Genomic DNA, 27,500 nt, shown 5'->3' with positions numbered 1-27,500 from the left:
TCGTGACCGGCGCGAGCTAGAAATGACTCAGAATGAACTGATAAAGGAACTGAAGCGCTTACTACTTATCATCGACAATTTTGTGCCGGCTGAAGTGAAATCTCGGTTGTACACGCAGGCCAAGTACGATGACGAGGCCGAGGAGTGGTTCCTCAATGGCAACATGATGCTCAGCAGTCACCAGGTCGTATCACGGCCCGTTGCCGATCCAAGTCGTCGACGACCGATGAGCGAGTATGCGTTACACATGATCAAAACGAATGCCCCTGATGCTGTTCGGTATAAGGTAGGTGCTATCGATGGCTGGAAACTAAAAGGTTTCCAAACTGTACTGACATTCTGTTATTGTAGGGTGAAAACATTATGAGTTACGAACTGGACATGCCCCTGAGAACGACGTACGAGTACTCGAATCCGAAAGTTTCCGCCTCGCTGCAGGCAGTTCTGGCTGAAGCGATGCAAACGGAAGATGATATCGACATCACCGATCAATCCAACTATGCCAGCATGATGAAAATGCGTTTGGATCAAATCACCAAACGTAACATCCAGGAACATCCTGCATCACATGCGACAGCGAATGGTGTTTCAGGGCACGGTGGTGGACTAAGTAGTGGTGCCAGTGGTTCCGGCATGGCTAATGGCGGAACGATTCCAGGTGGTGTTGGTACTGGTATCAGCGGCAACCACAGCAGTACTAGCAGAGCACGTTCGTCAATTTATAATCGTGGTAAATCAGCGGCACCCGCCTTCGGAGCACATTCGGCCGCATCATCCAAGAAAGCGATAGCATCCTCCTCCGCCTTATCGGCCAGCGGTCACGGAGGTTCGGGAATGGGAGCGGGGAACACGTTCCCCAAGGCTCGCGGTCTGATTCCCAAGTAGAGTCTGCGCAGCGGTGAAACTGAAGTACTCATCTAGCATCATCATTATCATCAATCGTCACCGCCATACTGCTGTACGATAAATGTCAGTCGGGAACGAGTTACTGGAACCATTTCATAGAACCGATCGAGTATCGGTTGAACGCGTTGCTTAGCGCTTGGATTGAACTGGTTATCAACCATTATGCACCTATCCGCTGCTTTTTTGGCTTATTTGATCCTTCCGTTTATGAAAAAATTGGTTCCCTTCTTTTGCAGAATTTGATGAATGAGAGAATGCAGGAAAAGTTTCACTCACGCGCGCGCTTTTTTTGATAAAACACACAAAGCCATTTACACGCATTGCGAAATTGTTGAATAGAAAGGGGGCAAGGGAGCAGAGAGAGTTACAGTTACAGCACATGTCTGTAAGAGGCCAGTGACATCGGTTTAGGAACGGGATACTTAGAACTGTGCGCCCCTGACGGGGGTGTCATTTGCTAGATTTAAGATAAGAGTCAGTTTAGAGAGCAGGAAAATGAGGGGAAATACTCGAAAGACAAAACGAAGCGGCGAATATGGGACGGGGGACTTAAGAGAAACCAAATACGAAAACCAAGAACACACGACACCACAACCAGACGCTGTCCGAAGAGGCACATTTTCGGAAAGTATTAACGAACGCTGTGCATAGGAATAGTTTTACGTTATGTTTTGTTACCGTTCCGTTTATGAGTTAGTTGTTTTTCGTTGGACGCACAGCGTTTGCGGTGCTTATGGACTGGATGGACGGCTTGAAGCTTGCGCGTCTAGAAACAGCACGATCTAGAGAACGGTGGTGCTTAGGTATTTATTTCTGTTACTTATTTAGCTTTGTTTGTTGGTCAACTTTTCGTTGGTTGAAATCTGGTCGATGGCATATCTCGGCAGACATGCTCATCTAGTAGCCTTAGTTAAAACGGTTCACCGAAATCACCGGTACTACAAGCGAACAAACTGCGACTGGCCATGACGCCTCTTCACTGTACAGTATCATTTTTTTTGTTCATTGTTCGTTTAAGTAAGTTACTATTACGCATTTGTCTTGAGTTTGTTTTGTTTTTGTAAAAAAAAGAAGTTCGAAAAGTACGAAAAAACCTCAAATATGGCATTTTACACTTTTGTGTTTCTATTTGTTTCATTTTTGTTTTGTATTCCAGTATTAACTGCATTCCGGCGTGCTGCTTAAAGCAGCAAACACTGCAACATCGTCACATTTGCAAATGCACCGTGTGTTGAGATCCTTAAAATCGCACCAGCAGCGCTTCAAGGCTGCGTTCACCCACCGCCGCAATTGTGGTGCAATTTTTTAAACTTTATTCTTCAATCACAACATAACACCCATCTCAAGGCACGACTCGTACTTACTCAATCGGTCGTGGAAGCAATATGCTTGTTCTCATCTGTGTTTCGTGTTAGTGAAGGGCAATTGAAATCGGAAACGGAAGATGCGCATCGGGTGTTAACGGTTGCTAGAAAAAGTAGCAACACGTGTAGCATGTTTTCCTATGGCTTGCGACTATCGACGGATTCATGTTTTTATGTCCACAATCCCACTTTTATCTGGCCACACTAGCATCAATGTCCATCAAACATTCCACCAATCTTTATCCTTGTCAGCTAGAGAATGAAGGAGCAGAGCAAACGTCCTCATCGCTCGGACAATTTTCTATCGAAAAATGGATTTTTGGATCAGACTTCGTAGCAAAAGGAGCTACTTTACAATCGTAACCAAATTTATCAATGAAACGCGCTGCATACAAAAAATACGCATCGCTTAAACCGCATGTATCAGAGAGAACCTAGCTTTTGGCCCGATATTTATGAACTATAACATAAACTCAAAAAGTAACATTGTAATCCTTGACCTTTAGATCAGTGATAATTGATGTGGCCCGCCAGAAAAATGCGGCGGTTGAATTCAGCACAAGTTAATTTATAAGTCCTAAGGGAGGTCGTTGCAGGGTGGTGGGAAGGATTTGACGAATAGAGGCTGAACCCGTAGTTTGAGTGAATCGTGGATTACGATAAGATATTTCCGTATAAATACATAGAAGAAAGTAAAGCGCGAAAGTGTTTCAATGTTTCGAGTTATAGCACCCTGCTAGGATTTTATTAAAGGCTTCAGGGCCATCATGTACACTGGGTAGAGCTCCTTGGGGAAGCTTGTTTGTCGTTGCTCCTTGACAACGCGCAGGTTGCCTCTCTTCAGCAACGCCTTCATCGCAGCGAGCGGTCTCGTCACCGATGAATCCGTTTCGTCGGCAATTACCTCGTCGTTTGAGGTAAAGTTCTCCTTGATCACCAGCATGCCCCCACGTGCCAGCCCATTGGCACAGCGAGAGAAAAATTGCACCAGATCCTCGTCGGTCAGATGGCCTAGCACCCATTGTACCCAGATGACATCGTAATACCGGGCCTTTGGCACAAAGTTCTGTAGTCCCTCGTTGTACACGGTGCCGATTTTGGGGCCACAGTCTTCCAGCGACGTTCGGGCTGTCTGGCAAAAGTGTTCGTCCTGCTCCACGAGATCCACCTGTTCGAAGAAGGACACGAGTAGTCCGCGGGTGATTCGTCCAATTCCCGCCCCACAATCAAGTGCCCGTTGACGTCCAGGTGCCGGCTTAAGCCGGTACAGGTGCCTCATGAACTGTTCTGACCCTCTGAGGTCGATAAAAGACACACTAGCGAAACCTCCAAGCATCCCGTCCACTGTCGGTGATATGTTGGACCAATACTTTCTGGCATTTTTGTAGTAATCGTTTTCCGTTTCTTCTTTCAGCTCCATTTTCCACTGAATTTTTTGTAGTTTTAGAGGTAGTTGAGGCTGAGGTTACTAGTTCCAAACCAAAACAACTTTTGGCAACCCGCTTGCTTCGTTCAGTCTCGTTCATTTTCGTTCAGTTTCGTTAAGTTTTTTACGAAAAATTGAAAGGGTTGGGAAACGTTCGGCCAGCTTGCGTTCGGAGATCGTTTGAATCTGCCTAGGTTTTACCCTATTTTCTAAACTAGAAAAGCAATTAGAAAGTAAAATTGCACCTCTTTAATTCCAGGATAACTGCCAGAAAGCCGAACGTAGTAGCGTATTTTTTTTCAGATTCTGGGCGCCTCCATCATGCGATTAGGTTCGGATTTTTTGTTGTTCGAAAATTATTTTTTCCTCACTGGTGGGGCAAAAGTGCGATTCGAAGGTTGGTAAGGAATATATTTTACCCATTAAAATGTCATTTGATACAGTTCGAACTTTTTCACTAAAGAGGTAAATAGTTATTGAATAAATCAATGCATTTCTTCAGTTGTAACTTTAATTCATTTTTTTCAAAATAAAAATCAAAATCCACTAAGGTCGCACTTTTGCCCCATCTTACTCTATGTTATTTCGGATGAAAATTAGGTTCATTTACAATTTTAACTAAAACACTAATTTTTATGGATGAATATCGTAATTTGATGGAGCATTTGCTAAAAATTACAGTTATGGCATTAAATACAGGGAGAGGTGTCTGCAAAAAAGGCACTGTGTCTATTGTAGCCGTAAGCGTTGATATTCTTTTCTAGGCAGTTCAATCGAGATTTTCCAAAAGTTTTTTTTAAGCATGATTTACCTAGCAAACAGTGTGCCGATTAGATGATCAAAACATCAAAAAGTGCGTATATTTTCAGTAAGTGCAAATATTTTCTCAGTAAGTGCGAAAATCCGATTTTGGAAATCAGAACGTCTACCTGAGACAATTTATTGGTATGATATGCAATTATCAACAGTATTTGTAACATAAATTTGCATAGTAATGTGGACACATGCAACAGTGCTGCATAGTGACCAGAATAAAAACCAGTTGAGTGTGCCAGCTTATGCTCAGTGTAAGTTGAGAGAAGACGATCATGGATTACCTAAAAATCAAGAACATGTTAGTGATATCTTGTCTTGTGCTGTACTTTGCTGTTACCAATTCATCTCCCAACAACTCTAGAATTACTTCATTGTTCCCAGGTAATCGCAACCATAATCAATTTACTTGTTCATACCCTATGATGTACTTTACTTGTGATTTCGCCACATGTGTATTTACTTCTCGGATTTAATAGTATTCTACATGGCTTTCACGTATATCTTACTGTAACAGGGTGCCAAAAGAAGGTCAAACGATACGTTGCACAACCGCAGAATCTCTTGTTCTTGGAAGCATGGAGACTTTGCCACACCATTGGCCTACGCCTTGCTACAATTCGTAGTCGTAAAGAAAGCGATATGGTAATGGAAGCTATCAGTGGATGAACCAATCCTAAGGAATCCTTTTGGATCGGGGGAACGGATCGTGGCCGCGAAGGGATTTTTGTGTGGATTGCTACCAGCAAGCCGTTTGCGACAACTTTCACGAATTTCTACCCTTGAGAACCAAATAACGACAAAGGAAATGAAAATTGCCTAGATATTGGAAGTGATGGCGATGATTGGTACGATAAACCGTGTGACTTGAAACAAAGATTTGTTTGTGAGAATGTGTCTAAGTGAACATGTACTTGTGAACTTTATCGGTTACAGTGGATAATATTTACTGAGGCCTTTTCAATATTCTTTACAACTACTATCACTATCTGGTATTGTGTGAAAATAAGGCACAATAAATAAATAAAGCAAGCTGAATGATACGGTCAGTCCTATTTACTCAGATATTATACCTCCCAATCTAGGTGTAAAGCTTTCAATCTCAAACATTTATGCTTTCATTTGCTAGTTGAATTCCTCCTGAGCCTGTCGCGCTTAATGCTATCATCCGTCTTGATCCCCATTACACGTTATTACACCTTGAGCGTTGTCGTTTAACTTTGTAGTTCAACTGTGAGGAGCCATTTGTATTGAAGTACTTTGTAAATAATGCTCACTTTAGAAGAGAACATACAAAGAATAATGTCACAAGTAACTCTTCATCAATGTGTGAAGATCTGTTCTGGCTGATGATCTGATCTGGCATCGTTTTCAATTATGTGTTAGAATGGTAATTATTCTGATGGATTGTTCGCATGCTATGAATGACATAAATTCAACTAATAGATCATACACATAAACAATTAGCTGAGTGAAGCAATAATTGAGGAATATATCGGCAGACAACACAGAAGAACGACATGCAGTCAAAAAAGACTGTCAACTTGAAATGAGATGTTTATGCTCAGAGCCGAAATGAAGCTAGTATTTATCTGCTCGGACAAGAAAACATCTGACAATATTCTTTTCTTTGTTGATTGTCAGGTTGAGTACTGAGTTTGATACGTTTTGAATTGATACAGGTTTTGTTGAATTAAGGATGTTGTAAAAAAGTGAACGAAAATCTCCGCATGATCGATATAAAATTATAGCTCGTCTCCACACACTTACAGCCCACATGTATGCATACAATTTCATCGCGCAGACATCCCCTTGCTCGCAATTGATAACTCGCTCTCTGCTATTTTTTATTTTATTTTGGGGAAAAGTTATTAGTACAACCAGGATAAACCAGGATTGATATACATGAACAACTTACAATTGACTTTAATCGTTCAATGTTTGTATTTATGCTTTGTTTTCCAAAAGTGTTGTTTTCAAAAGTTCTTCTTTTGCATAATGTTTTCGAGCCCAGTCGGTTACGAAAGAAGCAGGATATTAAGATTCTCACTGATACGCAGCTTCACTGCAAGTACGATTTCATATCCGTCACACCGTGCCATTGGCATTCAAATCATTGTCTCGCATCGGAATTCACTTGTTGGATGAAGCCTTTTCATTCCTCAACATTTTTTCCCTTTGTTCACTTTGCTTTATGCTCTTCTTCTCATCGTTCGTTCTCCAGACGAACCAAACAATCAGTGACTAATTTCATATTCATGGGCTCGATTGATATCTTTCAACTTTTGGCCATTTCTCTTCTCCCGCTTCTCCTGTGCCAACGGTTTCGAAAAAGCAATCAGGAAGTGACACATATTTTGGTGTTGGTGTGTCTTCATTTAAGACATTTTATTTAGCAAGAAAATTTGAAAGGGAGAGCACAGCATCTGTGTTCAAAATGTGTAAATGAAAAGGTAAACAAAAGAGATCGGAGGAAAGTATATGTTTTAGTAAAGACCTTCAATAGAGTTTCAACTACAACATTCGATTTCGATGCAACAAATATAAAATTCAATTTTAACAATTATTTCGATGATTTAAACTGAATTAAAGTATGCTGTTGACGTGTTTCTTAGTCACAGTGACGTGCAGGCAAAAGTAGAAGACGCAGAATGAAAAGAAGGAGAAACAAAGAAGAAGAATCAGCAAAAAGAACAGAGAAGGACGAACAAATGCAGTAAGAAGTAGGAAAAAAGAAAATATGGAGAAGGAGAAGAGGACTCTTATTCCTTGACCTTTGTTGAAGAAAGCATGGAAAGAAGATCCTTTTCCCTTTAAAAATATCTTTTCCTTCATATTCAGCTAAATAACAACTTTGTTGGATGCGCGCAAAGTTTGTAGCGAAGCTATCGCTGGTCTCGATGTCAAGAGAACTAGGACGGTGATAACAGAAATGATGCCAATGTCGTTGCCACCACGAAAGAAGTAGGCTTTCACGCGCTTTTCCCTCTCTCGCCAAGCTCCGGTACAGCGAACCGGTACGGCCGGCTCATCTGCGTGAACCAATATAAGGAAAGACGACATGCAAGATGCCAGACGTGCGCGAGAGCCTCGAGCGTCGAGCGGGATAAGAAAACAGACGAGAACTGGCACGACAGTCGAAGGTAAGAAAGGTGAAGAAAGAAAATGCGAACAGAGCACAGCAGATCAGAATAGCAACAACTAATAAAAAAAAAAAAGACTAAAACCACCACACCAAACACTCAAAGACAAGAGTTTGCTCGCGGGCCCGAACTCTCAATCTTTCAAACTCTATGCTCGGAGGAAAGATCGATCGATCTCGTCCGTCGGAGAGAAACATGATGGGGAAGGAAAAAAAATCCGCTATAAATCCGCATAAACTAGCGTGCGGCATGCCACCGAGCCCACGGCATGTTTCAAGCAAACACAGACACATACACATGCATGTTATATGCTCCCCTTGGGGGCATCCAACATGTGCCGACCGATGATCTGTCATAGTAGTGGCTGCTGGTGCTGATGCTGGTGGCCTTCTTCGACGGCTCTGCGACTACTCGGTACAGCTGGCACAGCAGCCGCCATTGAGATATGAAAGTTGCCTCGGGCTATTTAGAGCTCGATCGCTCAATGTAGAGAACGGGAATAAAATTCTCTCGCTCCCGAGATGGAGTCGTTGTCCTAGAGAGGAAGCTGTGGGAAATGCGAGCGTCTTGGAGAGATTAAGAGGTTTGAAGCTGCTGGGGATCCCGCGTTGCCAGAGAGCAAGCAAAAGTTATGAAATACAAAACAAGGCGGAAGATCCTCCTATGAGCACGTTTTTAACAAGATCATCAAATAGTAGAAAGGAATTGTACGATTTTTGCACAATTGATCGAGAGATCGAGATCGCGTTTTTGTTAATCAACTAATAATTATTCAACTTTACACGTGGTTTAATTACAGATTTACAAATTTAAGAAGTAAACATAGTGCATGACAGTTAAAGAACATTATTGAAGCAAGCAACGCTCATTCAAGCTGTAACATTAGCAATTAGCTGATTAATGTATGGAACACTAAGTTCATTAAAGCTGTAACAATTTGTAACTACGAAGAGCAACAAGAGTAACTGTTTTAAATCTTAAATATAATAATATACGTATTATTGTGTTTTCAGTTCTATGAAAGGTTATTGCAAGACAACTATTTACATTCTTTGCTCAAATATGTAATCCCATGGGATGCTATTCCTCTTCCTTGTAAATCTGAATTTCTTATTTACGAAGCATAAACAGCTGCAGAAATTGGTGAAAATTCTGCGTCTATATTAAAACGAAAAGAACGTGTTTGTAGTCTAGTGAGTGGAGCGATACCACTGAAACGATTTAAGCAGCAATGTTGGTGAAAATCCAAATTGTTTACAATATTCATTGCTTTATGAAATCGAGCGATCCTTATAGAGTGTGTTGTATCATGATAGAAAACAAAATGCAGACCTCAATATTACAACGATTGCTGCACTATTCCTGTAGCACTCGCAGCGCAAACAATAACAGCTTCCACCAGCTCAAGAGGGGTCCAAAAAGGGTCCGCAAAGAGAAGGAAAGAGCGAACGGGCAGCGGAGAGACCTTCTCGCTTCCCTGCCCATATGCTCAGCGGTCCACTGCCGTTGCTCAACGTAACGGAGCGGAGCGAGCCCAGTTCAGTGAAATTGCTTGTCGGACGCGGTCACGATCGTTCCAAACGGGCTAGCGACTGCGGTCTCTGCTGTGTACGACGTAAGCCAGCCCCCCTTCGTCACCCCGAATTCCTGCAGCCATCGCTCCGCTGCGTTGCTCCGTGCGGACCGCGTTTCGTAATATTGGATCGGATCGTGGTGGATCGTGTTTCATTGTGCATCGAAGGTAAGCGTCGTTCTCGCGGACGGTCGTCAGTGGTTCTTGCCTCGACATAACACCATTCTGGAGACAGTGGCCAAATAGAAGTTTGTGCAGCTAGCCAACCAACCGAGTGTCCCACGGATTGACGTCGTGCTTTTCGCTTGACCGCACGCGTTACGTTGTGTGTACCAAACGTCAAACGTCGGCCTAGAACAGGATTACAGCTGCAACGACGCGGTGCGGTCACATTCCCGACGTCTAGTGTGAGTTCTGGATGAAGATTGTAACAAAAGACTTGCTCGCGCTATAAAGTGACGAACCTGCTTTTCGTGTGTGCGGTTGCCAGGGCAAATTCTTTTTCGCCTTTTCGGTAGATTGTTGATTCTGCAGTCAAGTGGTGAAAAGAGGAAGGTGAAACGACCGTGCATGACATCATCTTGACCACGGAGAAGAACGAGCGATCGAGCGAGCGAGCGAAGAGAGAGCGCGCGAAAGAGAGAAAGAAGCGAAAGGCAAGCAAGCGATCGTGTGCGATCAAACCACGGGTCACCGGGAAAGGCCAGACCACAGTGGAAGAGTGCGGACCACCAGCACCATCCCCCCTGAAGCCCTGGCCTGGCCAATCCTGTTTTCTTTGAGTTTGTGTGTCAAGTGTCGTGCTGCTGCCGCTGCTGCTATCGGCAGGCTCCGGCGGATACCGGAACGAGTGCATCTGCCCTGGGCCCTGCCTGGCTGCCTGGCTGCCTGGCTGTCTGGTGTTCTGTTGGCTGTGGCCGCGTGTATGTGCGTGTTTGTGTACGATCGCGAGGTCGGTAAAGTGAAAACTCACCGTTCACCTCTGTGCGCGGTACTTTCTCGTGCGGATTTCAGCAGGTCAGCCCCCCTTTTGGGCTCGAGATTGGAAATCACGCATTAATATTTCATAGCTTCCACTCCATCCATTTGCCATCTTTTTTTTCTTCATTTGTTTCGTTGTTGTTGTTGTTGTTGTTGTTTTCGGAACCAATCTGCCCACCACCACCCCCCTCCCCCCATGCTATGTAGGTTGCCAGCCAGCTTTCGAGTGCAGCACAGTGTAAGGTCACTCTCTGTGCGCAAAGTGTGCAAATAATACTCGCCAAGTGCTCGCCATTCCGTTGGTACGTTCCCGTTTGTGTGTGCCCGTGTCCGTTTTGTGCGCTTATCAACCGTAGATGCCGCCCGGGGGGCGTTCGGCAGAAGTGTTACAGGTCGAGTTCGAGTCGAAAGCGGCCAGATGCAACCAAACGATTGCATCCGGTAGTTGGTGTTAATGAGCGGCTGCAGCTGGAGGCCGTTGTCTAATTTTCTTAATCAGTATCATCTGGTCGGTGGCGCAGTAAACCGTTTTTGATTAGGACAGGCCATCACGGCTGTAGGAACGCCATCAACGAAACGGCCTCGCTGACAATCACGCCGCGTATTGGGTAAGCTTACGGTAACCGCGATGCATCAACCACCAAAGTCAGTGAGCATCTTCCCATCGTCGCATCAACCGTTTTCCATTAAGCCATTAACTCGCTGAAAGAGATGGCGGATTGGTCGGGATTGGGGACAAGTTACGGCCAAGCTTCCAGCAGCTTCTCCCCTTTCTTCCAAGAGTCGGGGCCATGATCAGCGGCGTTATGGATGTTTGCACGGAGAGCTTCCTCCGGTGGTTTAGCTCAGACGGACTGGCCATGCTGCGGTACTGCACTGCACATGCGCTGCAACATGGCATGCGGTACCGTGTGCATCGGAAAGGAAGAGAGAGAGGAAAAGAGTGAGGTTTTTACCGTTCTGTCGGCAGCACTAACGGATCATTTATCAGAGCAACATCTAGATCGCACCGACGCCATTCGTTGTTATTATGTAGGTTAAATCTAGCTTCGCTCTCTCCCATCTGGGCCACATGGCGCCTGCTCCCCCTCCGCGGGTGATGACTCCTAATGTGTGAGGAATCGAGAAACGTTAATTGCAGGATCGGAGCAAACGTTAAATGAATTGGAAGGTGAGGGCCGGGCACATAAAAGGAAAATTGAATTGACATGATATTCTCCATTCTTCTGTGTGCATCCGCACGGCGGTGATAATGGGCGTATCGTGGGCAAATGTGTTAAATCATGCAACACTCTGAACTGTGTTTGCTCTTCAAAAAAAAAAAAGGAATAAAACAGAGGCACAATCCATTCGTTGGCCCTCCTTTAGTTGGAGGACAGTTACAGTGGCCAGCAACCACGTTTGCAGACTCGCGCGCGCTTTGCACGTTCGCTATGATGAGAATTTGATTTTCCTCCCCTCCGATGAACCGCATTTTTCGCTCGAATTTAGAAAACCAAATTGTCTCATTAGACACTTGTGTTCCATTGTTGTACACATAATAATGCCGAGACAGCACGGGCGGGTTAGGGATCGCAATAATTATGTTGACCGTCGTAACACTTGGCGGCGTGGCCACCGTGCGACGGGCCACCGACCCGCTGAAAGTGTTGTGCCGGTAAAAGGGATGCTGCAGGTGGAGAAGGAACATCATGATGGCGATGACCGTTTGTTGATGCGGTTTAGAGCGGAAAAAAGTGCAGCAACGTTCCGAGAGAGAAAAAAAAAACGTGCTGGCCTTCAGGCTGTTGATTGGGTGACGGGGCATTGGCGAGCCCGCAAGTGAGTGGCAGTGATTTTGCATCGACTATTTTGGAACCCCCTCCGGGCATCGAGCGACCGTGTTTGGAACCGGTTCGCCCGGTAGAAAGTCGTCGAAGGCTGACAAAAATTAAACAACTTTTAATCGAAAGTGTTACGAAGCGCTAAACCGTTAATTGCTTGTATACGTCGTAGACCAGTGATAATACAGGTCGATACAGGTCATCTTTTACTAGGCCGTGGCCAATGTGTAATCATATAAATTGAATCTTAAATAATGTAAACATGATGATGCTGGTGCTTAGCGCTCAGATATCGATCGATCTATTTTGAAGTGTATGATTAATTGTGAGTAATTGTAATAATGTAATATAACAACTATGCCTTTGGCTTTTCTATCAGTTTAATTTTCGTCGCTAGCATCATGCGCTTTTAACCTCCCAGTGATTAAATTGACGGAAACTGGGACACCATAGAAGAAGAGTTGATAGAAAATTAGTTACTTTTTGTTGAAATGATTGCAAACAGTTCCGTAACCATTGCGGTTGTTGGCCGTTGAACATCCCATGGTTTATTTTAGGATTTTTTTCAAGATCACTGACGAGGAACGAAGATCACAAGCCTTTTTCATTATGTAGCGTTGTGATTTTCGTTAAATTTGCATCAAAATGATTCTAATTGAGCATTTTGTTTTTCCTGAACGATTTCAGGAGGTTTTTTGGCGGTACTTTAAAGAACCTTAAATATTAAAAAAAATATTAAAAAGTTCCGTCAGGCAAAATTGTGATTTAAACTCAGGAATTCCAGGTTATTGCAAATAATGCTTTCCATTAACTTTAATTGCAGATCGAACATGTTCATCGAATTGAAAATAATCAAGAGAAAGTGTAAACCTTTTTAGAGAGAATTGATAGTAAGGTGTATTACGTACCCTATGTCCACCATTACAATTTATCAAAAAAATGTGAAAGTATATGTTGGACACAGCATACGTATTAGATGATTGTTAGTGTCAGTTTTTTTAATTTTCATTTGTCATCCGTTGAATATGACGAAATGCTTTGAAAGCCTTGCCTTTATCAGTTATCCAAATCCCTCCTCGAATTAATACTTTAGAGCTACATCATCGAATGCTTCTTGGGTCGGACTCACTTTGAGAGCTCACAAAACTGCGCCTCGACATACCTTCTGCGCGGATGGAGAACATGCTTGGCATACGAAATCAATCGTTCTTGAGCACCACACCCTCCTTATAGCTGCAGGCGAGCATTCACATCGTACGGCTATGGGGCCCATAAAGGAGGCGCACCAAATGAAGCAGTCAGCCAATTATGAAACGTGATTGTTTTGCCAAACCACGGCAGCATACCGCGAGAACCAATCGACATTCCAACCGCTGCTGATACTGAAAAGGGAGTCCTTCCCCCTGTTCCAATCGGGTTTTTTTTATGGGGACAATGATGGAGACAGGGGCACAGTATAAGGAGTTGGACGCGTTGGTCAGGACGCTGCGCTTCCACTAACTCTCGAACCACCAATACTCACAATTGTGGTTCAGCGAAATATACAAATTCCTCGCCAAGTCAAATATGGCCAAACACGGGCCCACCACGGGCCATTTCGTCGTGATACCGGGACGTGTGATCCACGCACACGCACTTCGCAGACGTCGTTGTCGATAGTCGTTGACCGCGTGCAACAGCCAGAGACCAATGAACGAAGAAAGATGGGCGCGAAAAGAGACACAGAGAGAGAGAAAGAGGAGGTTCGCCCTTACTGCAAGTCGTTGAACTTTCGCCCATCCGTGAGCGTGAGTCCCACGTGAGTAAGCACCGAAAGGGTAATGAGCGAGCACGTAGGGTGCAGCACAGCTGAACGCTATATACGGACGCACTGAAAACAACGGATGAAGTACGGGATTAAGCTGATCGGTGGTGCGGCGGGCTAACGAAAGCGCCGGGTCATCTTCCTGGTCCGCCATTTAGTTCATTATTCTTAAACCATTCAGCGGTGTGGCGCTCGCAGAAGCGATTAGAAGCCCCAAACCCTAGCTTTTGGGGTCTTTACAGGCAATTCCTTACATCCGGCTGCCGAGAGTCGAGTGAAACAACACGCTAGCACCATTTAATGGTTTGTGGAATTGTCTTTCGGTAATATGATTATTTCCACCTCCACGTCCAGCAGGGGGATTGAACTGGAAGCTAAACACATATTCACCTGGTAGGTGACAGCGGATCGCACGGAGCGTTCAGTAGACACAAAACCGAAAAGTCATGCCCCTAGGACAATGCTTTGTCCACTCGACGCAGCAGCACACAACAGCACAGGGCGCGTATAACAATTGCCCATAATTGTTAGTCGGAGGGTGCTGAAGCTGTCGCATCGCGATGTGCGTCGCTAGTTATGCGCAAGCAAGGCCATCTTGCGCCCGCGGTCCGAAGTGAGATCTTCACCTAACTTCCCTTCCCCCCCCCAACGAAGCGGTCTTCGTGCTGCAGACGGTACCACAAATCATCATATGATACACGAGGCATTGTTCCGGATGACGTTTGTTACCTCCCCGAGCGCCGAAAAGGGTGGTCGTCCTCTGCAGCCATCGTGGAGTGGAATGATTGGGAGGAATTTATGCAAGCTTGCTACCTACGTGTTGAGCATCTAGAAAGAGGCATTTTTTTTTCTCACCAACCACGAGCATCCTCGCATCGACAACAACTCGCGGGTGTTTCTGTTTGTTCAATGCCGATGCGCGTCCGCAACACTCTGCGTGCAGGTCTGCATTCGTGGGTGGCTGCCCCAAATGATGCAGCATTAGAGCATCTATGTTGGAAGCTTGCTACAGGCTGCAGCATTGTAACACATTGGTCAATAAATTTCCGATCTGGAGTATAAAAGTCTATTCTAACTAAAAATAGTTAGTATCACGATAGAAAAGACTCGAAAAGGAAAGAGAAGTACTACATTTTTTTTATGTTTGTATCATTATTGTGTCAGTTGTTGAAGTTTTAGTAACGACACTTCTCTACTTCAAAAGAATCGATAAAAAGGTATGCCGTATCCTTATCAAACACTGTATTTAGAAGAAGAAAAAAATGTCGAGATGAAGCAATGGTTTCGCAAACATTATTGCTCCTCTGCCATAGAAAAATTAACAATTATCGACTGATAGGCTTATTTTAAACGCGATCGTACTCTCGTTGAACAAATGAGGTTGTTGTACTCAAAAAATCAAACAAAGGTTCAAAAGTACAAAAGCAGCGTTACTAAAACATGAATAACTCACATTAAAATGATCTGAGTGGCAAACAAATTTGATACTACACCCAGAAGCTCTATTTAACCACCCATAGATTTTTGTGTTAGAAATGACCTTTACATATCAGACCGGATATTTATTGATCGATATGTTAGAATCATTCAAACCTCTAGTTGCTGGAGAACTCAAAGCCATCAGGTGGCATGCACCTTTTACACGACAAATCGAGCGTCATGTTGCTCAATATTCGAAACAATAAAAAAACACATTATTTATTAAGCAACCTCACTCGCACAACGTAGGACGAGCGAAATCGCAATCGGACGGTGCAAAACGTCAGTCGGCGTAGCTCTCCGGTGCAGCTGTTGAACTCTGCCTCTGCCTACTGCGACCAGTCGCGAGTAAAGTGGGCAAACCTGTCCACTGCCACGCGAAATTACAAAGTCACCGGTGAGGCCCGTCAGCGTGTATCAAGGATTAGTGACTCCCACGTGCTGGGGAACCCTCAGAGCCACGAACGGTGGCACGGGTAGCATTCCTTACTTGGCGAAACGGGTCCGACTGTGTCGACGGACGGTTTTCTGTGAGTGACATTCGTTCGATTTTCTAGATTTCTGCGAGCGTACTTTACGCTCGTCCTACACTTGGAATATCCTCTACCATATGTTTTCAGAACGGCCCAGGTAGAGATAGGAGTTCTGGCAAATTTTTACAAAAGAAAATACTACTCTGACCACCAAGAAGGAATGCTACAGAAGTTATATTTATGAGATATAGAATACTTTAGAATTATTCTTTTCACCTCCTTCCATAGGCTGGAAGATTGACTCTTCAACATTGTTATAAAATGTATTTCAATCAATGAGTAACCTCCGGAGTACCTGCTATACTTCACCTCCTTCTCATATTCATAACCTTGACAATGGTCACCGGAGAAGCGTCTGTGTAGTGGCTTTCACTGGCCCTGTCCGGCCGAGACCACAACGCTGGTCTAGCAAAATGAATGAGGGTCACGGTGTAGGTGTGGTGCGATCGTGTACCTCCCCCCGTCCGGTCGCCGTCACTGATTGATGTCGTTTTCTCTTCACTCTCCACGTGCAACGGTTCCGACGTTGCATTTTCACTTCCATTCCATCCAGACAGAGCCAAAGCTCAACGGTCGCCACAATGGACGCGGTATCCGTTCTCTCTCCCTCTTTCCCTCAGCGTTAGGAGAGGTGTGAGGTAGCCGCGCATTAGAAGCTCGCTGTTGCTCATAAATTTCGGGATATCGTTTGGCATCTCTAGGAGAGACTGGACGACTCTGGCCCAGTCTGTCTGGTTCGGAATTTTCGCTCCAGCAGCGGGCACCAAGCGTGGCAGGCCAGGCGACAAATCCACAGGCCGATGTTAACAGTAAGCGGATTGAAACAGGTTCCACATTCCGTACTTTCTTCTCTCCTGCTACTGATAGTTGGCTTGGATGTTGGCTTGGAGCCAGGTTTATGGATTCGACAACATTATGCATCACTTACTTTCCTTTTTAGGGGTAACGGAGACCTTGGTGATGTCCGCCAAGCCCCCGGGGTGGTCTGGAATACTTTTTCTTTCTTCAAACTTTAATTTTAAGCCTGGAAGCTGCAAAGATTCCTCCTATTATACTTTGTGAGCTAGTTGAGAATTTCATGGAACATGGATTCAATCAATGAGCCTCAACAACATTTTAATCTAAGAGTATTTATCGACCACTATCTGACTTATTTTCTTATTAGGCGCCTTCCCCGGTGGGCAAATTGGGCATTTTTGTATGGGATTTGTCCGCCGGGTCGGTCTGCCACCGAAGATCCTTTCTCGCAGTCGGACTTCAGGGTCGTCCAAGCCGATATGCCAACCATTGTGGAATAAATCTTCCCTCTTTGGATTAACCAATCCCAAAGAAGACTCTCCACCATTCATCGTGTACTATCATCGAAGACCTATATCAAGTGATGGAGAAAGGAACTTAAGGCCCGGGTTTTCTCCTTGGAAACATGTTTATTCCTTCCATGTGCCTCAGGACGCACCATCAGCCGTTGGCACCGTACGGCGATCCTAATGAGTTAATCACCAAGTGGCCTCTGCTCGAGGCGCTCAGCACGAGAAATGAAATTCCGCCCTGTAGCTGGCGGACGCTAATGTGAGCGTAGCAGAGGAATGTGTCCGTTGGCGCACGCAAATACACGTCGGACAGTCCTACCGAGCGTTTCGTTTTGCTCAACATGGAATGTTAATGGTGGACCGTGCCAATCCAGCATGACCGCGTGCTGTTGCGTGCCACGCACGTTTCCCCTTTCCCTCGGTGTTGATTCGAAGCCATAACAAGGTCAAACACAAGGCAGTGACACTTAGTTCCGGTCGATTCGCGCCAGTTTTTGATGAAACTATCTGCGATCGCTTGTGGTCTCGAACTCGAATAAGTAATGTTTGATTTTTTAAACGAACATCATTCCAAAAAAAACCACATGCGAGACAGAGGGTGAAAGAGAAAGAAGGAGAAGGATAATCCGATAACCGAAGGGTGAGAGGTTTCTCGTTAATAGTTTGATAAATTGTGATCGATGACTATTGATGACCCTTGGGCGTGTAGCGTGGCACGAAGGAGAAGCGGTTGCGAACCTCTTCGAAAAACCTCTTGACCACTTCCACTCCTCGCCAGCTCTTGAGGTGGAGAGTGTCCATCGTCGTGGCCCGGTCGTCGTCGTCGTCGTTCGTAAAAGTGAAATCCTTTATCGTTTCATCGCACTCCGGTGCGCTGTGTTTTGACCAAACTGGCTTCGCCGGTATCGGGGAGATGAAATGTGGTACCCTCGAAGAATGCGGCAGGAATCGTGGCTGCAAATGACAAGTGAAACTGGGTGTGTCGATACGTTTTCCACTTTGTAAAGCTCCGCTCCCGCACACCGCATCCCATCACAAAAACCTGTCCTGCCTGGCACCTGCGCCACCGGCTAGGTTTAAATTTTGCGCTTCAGATGAGCCGGGTCAGGTCAGCAGAATTTCTCTTCCAATTTCTATTTTCAATAGTAATATGTGTGCCACTTTTATACTACAACCCAACAAACTAGCACCGGTGTACCAGTGTAACTGCATTCATTATCTTCACTGAACGCTGAACGCTTGTTCGTGGTTTTTTTTTTCATAAATACGAACCCCAGACGATGCCATAAAATGCGTTGTGCAAAAAGAGCCATAAATTGGTTAGTCTGTCCCCCGGATGTTGTTTGCCATTTTTATGATTTCAGTTATTCAATCAACGGCGACCTCTTCTCTTCTGCTTTCCGCTCACTAATGACGTCAGCAGCGTCGGTGAATTTCCACAATTGTCGAGATGGTACGCAGTACACGTTCTAGCGTCAAGATGCTGTTCCTTCTGGCGTGGCCTTATGAGATCTAGAAGTGGCCTTTCTACGGCGGCGCGGAAGCGGAAACTACGGACAAAGAAACCATGTTTATTTACTTTGATTGGATATTGTTTTTGTTCCGTTTTGGTTGTTTTTAATTAGTTTTCAGCCTTGGTACGCGAGCTGCACCGCTTGTACACGCTCCGTGAGTCGTTCTCATCGTAAATCCAACCTGGCAAGGTGCGCTAGGTACGCCACCGGTGGATGGCTTAGCAGAACAAAAACTCCTCTAAACTGCTCTCTTCAGCGCACACAACAAACACACACGCATGAAGACGCTGCTGTGGAGCAAGAAGGAAAAACAAAAGACGTTCAAGATTAAGTGGCCACATTACCACACTTTGGAGCGTACAGGTTGGAGAGGAAGAAAGGCGGTGAGGAGCAGAGAGCAGACGAGAGAATCGGAAAACGGATGAATCTTGCATAAACAGAGCAATCCAATGAAGCTGATCGTATGGCCGGGATACGTTGTTCCGAGATAGCTAGGTTAAACCGGCCGAACGGTTCCCCTGTTACTACCAGGTAACTTGGGCAGAGATCTCTGGAAGATGGTAGCAAGCCCGAGGCAGCACCAACGGGTACATGGTAGGAAATGTGGAAAACAGTTATAATATACCACTTGTTCCCGATAGTTCCCGTCCTGATGCTAGCTGTACCGTGTATCTACACCACACATACAACACTATCGCGTACCGGGACCTACTGAGGTGTTCACCGAGTATTCCCGGAATCGTTGGATCGTAATGACCACGACGCGACTCACATGGAACCAGTGAAGAGAATTATTTCGAGAAGATCGATGCCAAACAAGGGCATAGATACATGCCATGGAGTAATGGTGCTGCACTCATAAAATTGCGATGATTTTTAACACATTCAGGACCGAATATGAGGTTCAAAAATTTTGCAAACTCCAAAAGCTTATTCACGCGTCTCGACGGCACGACACGCTTCCACAAACAATTGATTAGTAACATATCAAGGCTATTGTTTTAATGGTAGTTTATTGGGTGAACATAATCGCATTAAGCTGCGACTCAAAAATGCTTTCACACAACTCCTCCCGCCAATGGGGCCCATGGAAGAGACCGGGCCGAGAGGGGTGACTCCGAGCCTGATGGTTTTGTTTGCTCGAAAGCGAAAGCGCCCACATACCTTCAGTTCGGCAGGCAGGCAAGCAGGAAGACGGCGGGTGAGTGAAATCGTAGCAGATACGATCGACTATTAGCTGATCCCTTAAACGATGGTTATTTCATCGCCACCGCTGAAGGGTGAAGGCTCGCGGATACGTTCGCGGAGTCCAAATCAAACCCGATGGGCACCCCTCGTTGCACTGCAAATACGCGGCCCGACCGGGCCCGTCCGGTTTGTGACAGACGAACCGAACAGACGGAAACGAACTGGAAAACTCTGGTACAGTTCCAGATGTTACTTTCACCACCATCTTCAGGTGGGGTGGATCGAGCGGTACGGTGATCCTGTAGTGCTGAACCATGGCTTGCGTTTTCGATCTGTTCGATTTCGTCCGTCGAGCGTCGTCTTGGTCGTCGTTGTCATCGTCGCCGGAGAGACTAATGGCAAATCGAAACCGGGTATTAGAAATTTCTCCCACTAATTGGAGCATGTTTGATATTTACAATATTGAGTAGCGTTCAAGCGGTAGCCGTGCCGGTTTGGAGCTACAACTAATTTGAATTCGATACCGTGCTGATGGGGGACGAAGATGAGGACGATGGAACAAGATGGTACGACGGCACTGCAGCTGGTTCAAAAGTTGGATAGATGCTCTCTAATCGAGTTGGGCAACCTTTATTCCATAAGCATTTTGTGAGCAACCCGATAAATAGACTATTCAAATAGTGTTACTTGAAAGGATTCTGGCTGTTTGAGGTTCAATGTTCTTTTATATAGCCTTAAATATGGTTATGTTGTAATACATCCGCGACACTAGAATGGATCAGTAAAATCATGCTGTTTTGAGAGAATAGGAGAAATCCTGAAGTTAGTATCCCGTACGAGTAAAGCATGCAGCACATTAACACTACTGTAGAAATCTTTTTGATATTTGGGGACCAAAAACTCTGGTAATAACCAACACTATATAGATTTTCCTTAAACTTGCGAATGGTTGTTGAAATAATACACTCAAAATGATTGTCGAAATAATGATTTGCTATAGTTCCTTTGGGCCTACTGTTTTGGTATTGACCTACTTTTTTATCATATAAATGAGGGCATATTGAGTTTAGTTGTTATTTTTTTCGATTATTCAAATAAAAAAAGGATGATAAATACTTGGCAACTTCTCAACAGAATTAAAAACGCAAAATTAATTTGTTTGTTAAAGAGGTGCAAAGTATTATAGAGCAAATGCATGTCCTAGTGGGCCCAATTCGCAGCTGCTTAAGTCTCAGTTACCCTCGCACTAACAACCATATGAAACTAAATGCACTCGCTGTGCCGGTTCTCAGGGTATTTATAGATATCATACAGGGTATAAATGGTAGCAACATGCATTTTAATGTGACAGAAAAAATGAAATAAAATAGATAACTTTCTTAAACATCACCCTTGATGCTATAGAATGGAACATAATTTTGACAAGCGAGGGAAACATTTGGACAGCCAGGAAAAACATCTTCCCAACCAAACGGACTCCCCAGGGCCATTCTTTGCCATTCGTTTCGTTGTGCTTACGGTATCGTGTAAAGTGCATGATCCAATATACGCATCCTACCGCTGGTGCATTCGTGTATTCCATCTCTCAGCACGGTAATCTCATGCAACTGGTACAACTATTCAACTCATGAGAACATCGCGTTACAGTAATCTCTTCATCATGCACGAACGAACCAACGGGTGCCATGGCCATACCGCGGTGGGGAAATTCTTTCAAGTTGAAGGCTTCTGACGGCTGCTGACCTAGTAGCGGCCGCCGTACCGCCAAAGGTCTAATTACTGGAACTGCTGTTGCACGCTGCAGCTCGTACGCACTCGATCGCTCAGACCGGGGAGGGTTAAAAACGATTCCCAGCCATCCGGTGGCATAAGTGTGGCGGCGCGTGAGTAACACACGCCCAGGCTATCAGATGGGTTAAGTAGAGCAGCAGGCGTAGCTGTACGTGCGTCGCTAGTGATGATCACGACCGGTGCGACCAGGTTTGTCGTATAGAATCTAGATTATGGCTTCCGACGCAATTCATATGTGGCCGATTTTGCAGGTTGAGCATCAGCTCTCAGCGTTTGAGACGTGACTCAATCCTTATCGTGTCACTTTTGAATGAGATACGTTGATGGTATTTCTAGTACGAGAGCAATGTAATATTCATTCCACGTTTCAAGTCACTCACATCTATTTCCAGTGTCTTCTAGATCGCTTGTGATAAGACGCAGTACACAGTCGAAAGCACACGTCAAATTCCCTCATCTAAACAAACGCTAATCGTATGTCATTTTCACTCACTTTACGATCGATGTAAAGCAGTGAGATAAGCACAAATCACCCCAGCCACCGAGGCTCGCGGTAAGGTGTGAGTTGTTGGCACCTTTCGCGACCATTTAACGATCTGGGAGTCGTGCGGAAGGACAGGAAATGGCCACTTTCGCTTTTGCATGGTGTCGTCGGCTGGTGCCATGTTCCTCACACATTCCTTCATCGAATCGTCAACACTCTCGCGTGCATGACACAAGGCCCGTGTTCACGCCGCATCAACATCACGACACGCTGTTGATCTCTTGGTTCCACTGATTGAATTTGTCCAAACAATATTGCATCAACATTGACAATGGGCGAAGATCAGTTTTGTGTGCACATTGCCTCATGCTCGGTCCATGGCCCGGGGACGGTGTACTACTTAAGAAATGCGCCGCAGACATAACGTTTCTTTGCTCAGTCAGCCGAGCATAAGCTTTTGTTTTAGTTTATCAACGTCGTCAAAACGTCGATATACGACTTGGATTTGGTGGCGGATGGGAAAACTGTCTCCAGCGTGCCTCTGTCGGTTGGTTGGTGTGGTCGGCATGCCGTTTGATAATTATACACACATACATGGACACACATACGCTAATTGGGACAACGCATGCCATTTCGAAATTACCGAAAAACGCTTCCCGGTGGTGCTGATGTGAAACCTTTCAAACTCCCTTGAAAGTCATATTTGTGAAGCCCGTCCTGAAGTGAAAGTATGTGAGGCCACCTGCCTTCGGTTCGGTGGTCTCCTCGGCCCTGTTATGTGTGTTGTGTGTGAGAATCCCTCCGAGACGCAATCGCCCAAGGGCTGATGGTGGCTTTTTGTGGAGCTCAACATACATATTGGGCTTTCTTTGGGAAGAGAAGGTATGCTTATGGTGATGGTTGGTTGGCAAAAGGCTATCATTTGCCTTGGAATGTTGCAAACAAGGCGGAAGGGATGGTTCGCATGGTGTTTGGGATGACGAGTGCGGCGTCCCTCGGCACCCCCTTGGGGGCCAGCTCCTTCACTTTCCTTTAGGTCCCTTTGATTTAGGTTTCCGCCAAAAATGGTGCGAACCGATATATTTGACTTAACTTTATCACGCCATGCTTTCATGCTACAAGTATGGGTTATAGTGCATTATTTTCATCGTTGAATTGCTAAACTGATGACAATAATAATGCAACAATAGCTGTGTGGGACTGTAAGCTACTGTACTCCTTTCAATTTCTATGAGATGACCATTATTTTCTTGTTCAAAATCGTAAAGCATAAACATAGCGAACTAGAAATGCTCACGATCATTTTGTGCTTTAAATAACAGCTGTTTAACACCAATACAGTTGAGTAAAATCAATGATAAATCATCATTAATTAAAATTGGAATAAATCGATTAACAAGTTCACTTCGTTGAATAGTATTGATAAAATTATCCTAAACTTGGAATTAACTATATGTTATCTGCGGTTCATACCCTTTAAATCGCACTATACGCACGAACTGATAAATACTGCTTGTGCACAGTGTTAACCTTAAACATTAGCGCCATAACCATGCGTTAACATTAGCCAAACAGGCTGGACGCAAGAGAGCATTTGGCATTCTTAAATCATGTTAATAGCCTTTGAAGCATTTTTTGACCACTCAGTGATGCTTCTCCCCTTTTAATGCTGTTTATGATAAAATGTTGAAATTGTGCCTTTTCTTCGCTCTGCCATTTGTTTTTGCTTCGGTATTTTGCTTTATTAATTTAAAAAATGCATCATTAACGAAAAAGCCTAAGACTTGTAGAAACAGAACAATCAACAAAAACCAGGGACAAATATGTTTCAAAACTTAATCACAATCCCTTATCAATCCAAACGTTTACAGGTGTTGAACGAAATCAATACACTCTACTGTCTGCGTTATTGATCTAGTAAATCGGAAGACTTATTACGCTAATAGTGATACGGAATGTAGCTCAACGCAATGGTTAATGGAAGGGATAAATACAATAATAAAGTAGCTAATTCATTCCACTTCACCAGCCGCGCGGGAATTGTCCAACCATTCTCCACCACATTATCACTCTACCTTTCCATCCGATAATCAACTGCAAACCACCACCACCGAGTCTGGTGTTCCATAAAAATTCCACAATCTTTTGCAAGGCATTTTAATTACGCTATTCTGCGCTGACAGAATGACCACTTTGCTTGCAGTCCAGTCCGCTGCGCCACTCTCGCTTGCACACGGTTAATGTCGCTGCCGCTGCTGCTCTTGTCCTAAATCCATCAGCCTTCTTGTCGAAGCCGCGTGGCTGGATATCGAGTCGATCAGCGAACGTGCGTTGGATCGCTCGATGGCCCTCTTTTACATAACTCCTCCACTCACCTTAACACTAGCGTGGCGTAGCTAGCTTGAGCCGAGTCCGCTGACACAGATCCATCTACAAGTGGATCCGTTCAATATCGTTACCGATCATGCGTGCGCGTACGTGTATCTGTGTGTGCATTGTGAAGCTGCCGATGATTGAGCTACTCTGCGGTTGTGGGAGAGATAAAAAAAAATGGAGGCAAAATGGCCACAGGTGCAATTGAAGGTTCGTCGCTTCAATCGCACATCGAGCTACTGCAGTAGACTCGAGATTGCGATGGGAAAAGATGGATGCTGCTGCGGATGCCCGATTTCTCTCGGATCACTTCAAGTACCCTCCGCGATCCATGCTTGCACAATCGCCTCGATTTGCATGCTCGATTTGTTCCGACCACGGTTGGTTCTTCGATACCATACAGACCGTTCCACAGAAGCACAGCATGAAGAGTTGCACGCATTGTACGTACCCCTGGCTTGAAGCTATATGGCTAGGAATGTAAATACAGCAATTAACTGTTATAAAACGTTATGTTCGTTCTTTCCTGCCACGGCGAAGAGCCCCTTTCGAACGTAAACACGCGCAAACACAGGTTGCTGGATCAGCTGGATCTCGGCCCTCCGGTGAAGCCTCCATCACCGATCGAGCACTGCGGGATTATAAAACAATCGTCAATCATATAATCAGCATTGTTGTTGTGCCCTTTCCTTTTCGCTTCCCTTGGAATCACTTGGACCGAACAGTGCTGTCTAATAATGATGATGCTAGCGGTAGCACAGCAGGAGTTAACGCACGAACTAGGTTGCACCGAACGGTGTCTCCCGGACACTCTCCCTAGGCGACAGGGGTTTAAACAGTCATTTTTCGGTTATTAACTATGTAGATGGGGTGACCCGGAATCCCGGAAAGAGTGTCGCTGACATCAATGGCTGATCAGGGAGTCAGCAAAGCACCTCCCGCTCCTCCCAAGTCCCTTATCATGTGGAGTCGATTAAACCCGAACTCAAAAACGTACTAGGCGTGTGCATGGTGAAAGAGCCGCTACTTTCGGATGCCTGCTCCTCCACCACTTCAGCACCACTAGGGTGGTGTCAGGTGTTTCGTGAACCCGACCTGCTACGTCTTCACGCACGACGAAATGGGTTAATCGAATGCAACCACTTATCATCAATCATATCGCTCGTGTCTCTCGTGGAAGTATGCGCAGCCCCGACCGTTAGGGGGTGTGATTTTGTGGGGGGGTGAATGGGGCGAGAGAGCACACCATTAGTATGCGGTTCGGGGGCCCATCATCGTCCGTTGGTCTACATGACCTGGTGCCATACTGGCGCTGGTGACTGAACCAACTGTGCGAGCAAGCGGCGTACACCTAATAGCGATGGCCTCGTATTTCATTACCTTCTTGGCGATACGGCCCAAGTCCCCGGACCCCGGGGATGGCATTCCCGTTCGACCTCTTTCCTTCGTTGCACGGCGCGGTTCAGGTTGGAGGCAATAAATGGTATCTTCAATATTTTAACAACTGGCGTGGCCACGGGAAACTTAGGAACCCGACAAAACGGAACCATTTGGCACTGACGGATCAGGGGTGGGGCCACCCTCGCTGATTGAGCCGTTTTGCGCACCCGGATGGTCAACCATTACGGCTGTTGCGGCGCCATTGAAGCGTTCAATGCGCTGCGGATCGGTTCCTGTTCTGTTGTGTAAGCTGTGTTGTCTGCACGTGCACACGCGAACTGCTTAAGAAAACTGCTACACATCGATAAAAAAATCCATTCTGAAAAGCACACACCTATGGACGCATTCGTAACAACAACAACAACGATGGATCCAAATGGATCTGCTACACTTCGCGGACCGTGGACGTGGCGTGGTGCTTCGTTTCCGGGCCCGTCAGATTGTGCAACGTCTAATCGGCCTAATTGAGTAACACCCTGGTCTAGCCCTGAGCGTGTGCGAGCGAATGCGTGCCTCGGTTGGATCATAAATTATGCTTGGATTCGTGTATTGTGACCTGAAACGATCTAATCCGCCCGGCTGCTCCACCGGACGCTCCCTAAGTAAACACGAAGATGGGCCTCTCCACTTTAACTGCCCACTAAATACACACCGAAATTAAGACATTTCGAAACGATTCTGGCCGCTCGGGAAAGTGTAACACAAAAACTCCGTGAAAAGATAATCGCAGCTCTTCTGCAATCCACGCGGTGAGCGTCCTGCAGATGATGAGTAGTTACCACACCACAGATGGGCTGGGGACCACTAATTTTGCGCTCGTTATACAATATTTATCAAAGAGTCAAAGTGACATCGAGATTTGAGCCGGGAGGGTGGCGCCTCCCATTGTTGGCATACTCGCACGACCCCCGCGATGCGAAGGCGAATTGGGTGGTGGTGGTTTTGTAAGAAAAGTGTAACGTGTTAACGTCAGTGCTAGTGCTGACTAGAAATGGCCAAACGTCAGACACTAGCCCGTTACGACGGCGTGTTCCCATCCTTCAGGTTTTTTTTTTCTATCTCCCCCTCGAATGAACGAACAAACAATGCAACAGAGCCATCTTGGCCTTCCTTGAGAAAAGCGCTTAACGGAACAACAGCGCACGGAGCACCATCACCATGCGTAACGGCGCGCGCGATCTGCATCGCGGTCGCAGCAACCGATGACACTTATGTTGAGGCGCGTCGCAACCAACCAGACAGCCAGCCGAATGCTAATCCCCCCAATAAACACACAATGGTGCGCTGGCGTGCTATTAATCGATTTTATCTGTCACACCGAAAAAAGACAAAGACCAAGTTATGTTGAACCCGAGGCGACACTTTCTGATGGGCCATGGTGAATGTCTACAAAACGTTGCTCCATGCTCGGTGGAGATATGAGATAAAGCGATGGCAGTTGCGACACTTGCACGGTGACTGCAGGTTAATTAACTTGCACCAGTTGAGGAGGAACTCAGCATGACTGAATAATATGTCCATGACAAAGCGTTCCCAATTTTCCTTGACAATCACT

General features: G+C 45.4%; 3 protein-coding genes across 5 annotated transcripts in view; 2 read left to right on the top strand and 1 right to left on the bottom strand.

Annotated features, from left to right (window-relative positions):
- Window positions 1-2,006, top strand: part of LOC126574497 (kinesin-like protein Klp68D) — a 4,500-nt gene extending 2,494 nt beyond the window's left edge. Inside the window, exons 3-4 of the mRNA XM_050234735.1 lie at window positions 1-286; window positions 352-2,006. The exon at window positions 1-286 is cut by the window's left edge and continues 1,434 nt beyond it. Coding sequence (XP_050090692.1) covers window positions 1-286; window positions 352-885 — 820 coding nt within the window. The 3' untranslated portion in view covers window positions 886-2,006. The remainder of the gene's footprint in view (window positions 287-351) is intronic.
- A 986-nt stretch (window positions 2,007-2,992) lies between these two features.
- LOC126574523 (alpha N-terminal protein methyltransferase 1) lies at window positions 2,993-3,736 on the bottom strand. Its single transcript, XM_050234779.1, has one exon. The coding sequence runs from the start codon at window positions 3,688-3,690 to the stop codon at window positions 3,007-3,009; it is 684 nt and encodes a 227-aa protein (XP_050090736.1). The 5' UTR covers window positions 3,691-3,736; the 3' UTR covers window positions 2,993-3,006.
- A 5,513-nt stretch (window positions 3,737-9,249) lies between these two features.
- LOC126574500 (calpain-C) overlaps window positions 9,250-27,500 on the top strand; it is a 21,552-nt gene continuing 3,301 nt past the window's right edge. The window contains exons 1-2 of one of the 3 annotated variants that reach the window (XM_050234741.1): window positions 9,250-9,393; window positions 10,706-10,814. The gene's annotated coding sequence lies outside the window, so the exon portion shown is untranslated. Of the gene's footprint in view, window positions 9,394-10,413; window positions 10,815-27,500 lie in introns of all 3 variants that reach the window. The other 2 variants (XM_050234739.1, XM_050234740.1) reach the window with 2 other exon arrangements.

The sequence above is a fragment of the Anopheles aquasalis genome, chromosome 3 (genome assembly GCF_943734665.1).
Source record: "Anopheles aquasalis chromosome 3, idAnoAquaMG_Q_19, whole genome shotgun sequence".
NCBI classification, from domain to species: Eukaryota; Metazoa; Arthropoda; class Insecta; order Diptera; family Culicidae; genus Anopheles; species Anopheles aquasalis.
Note: the sequence above shows the minus strand (reverse complement) of the source record. Positions and strands in the feature narration are given on the sequence as shown.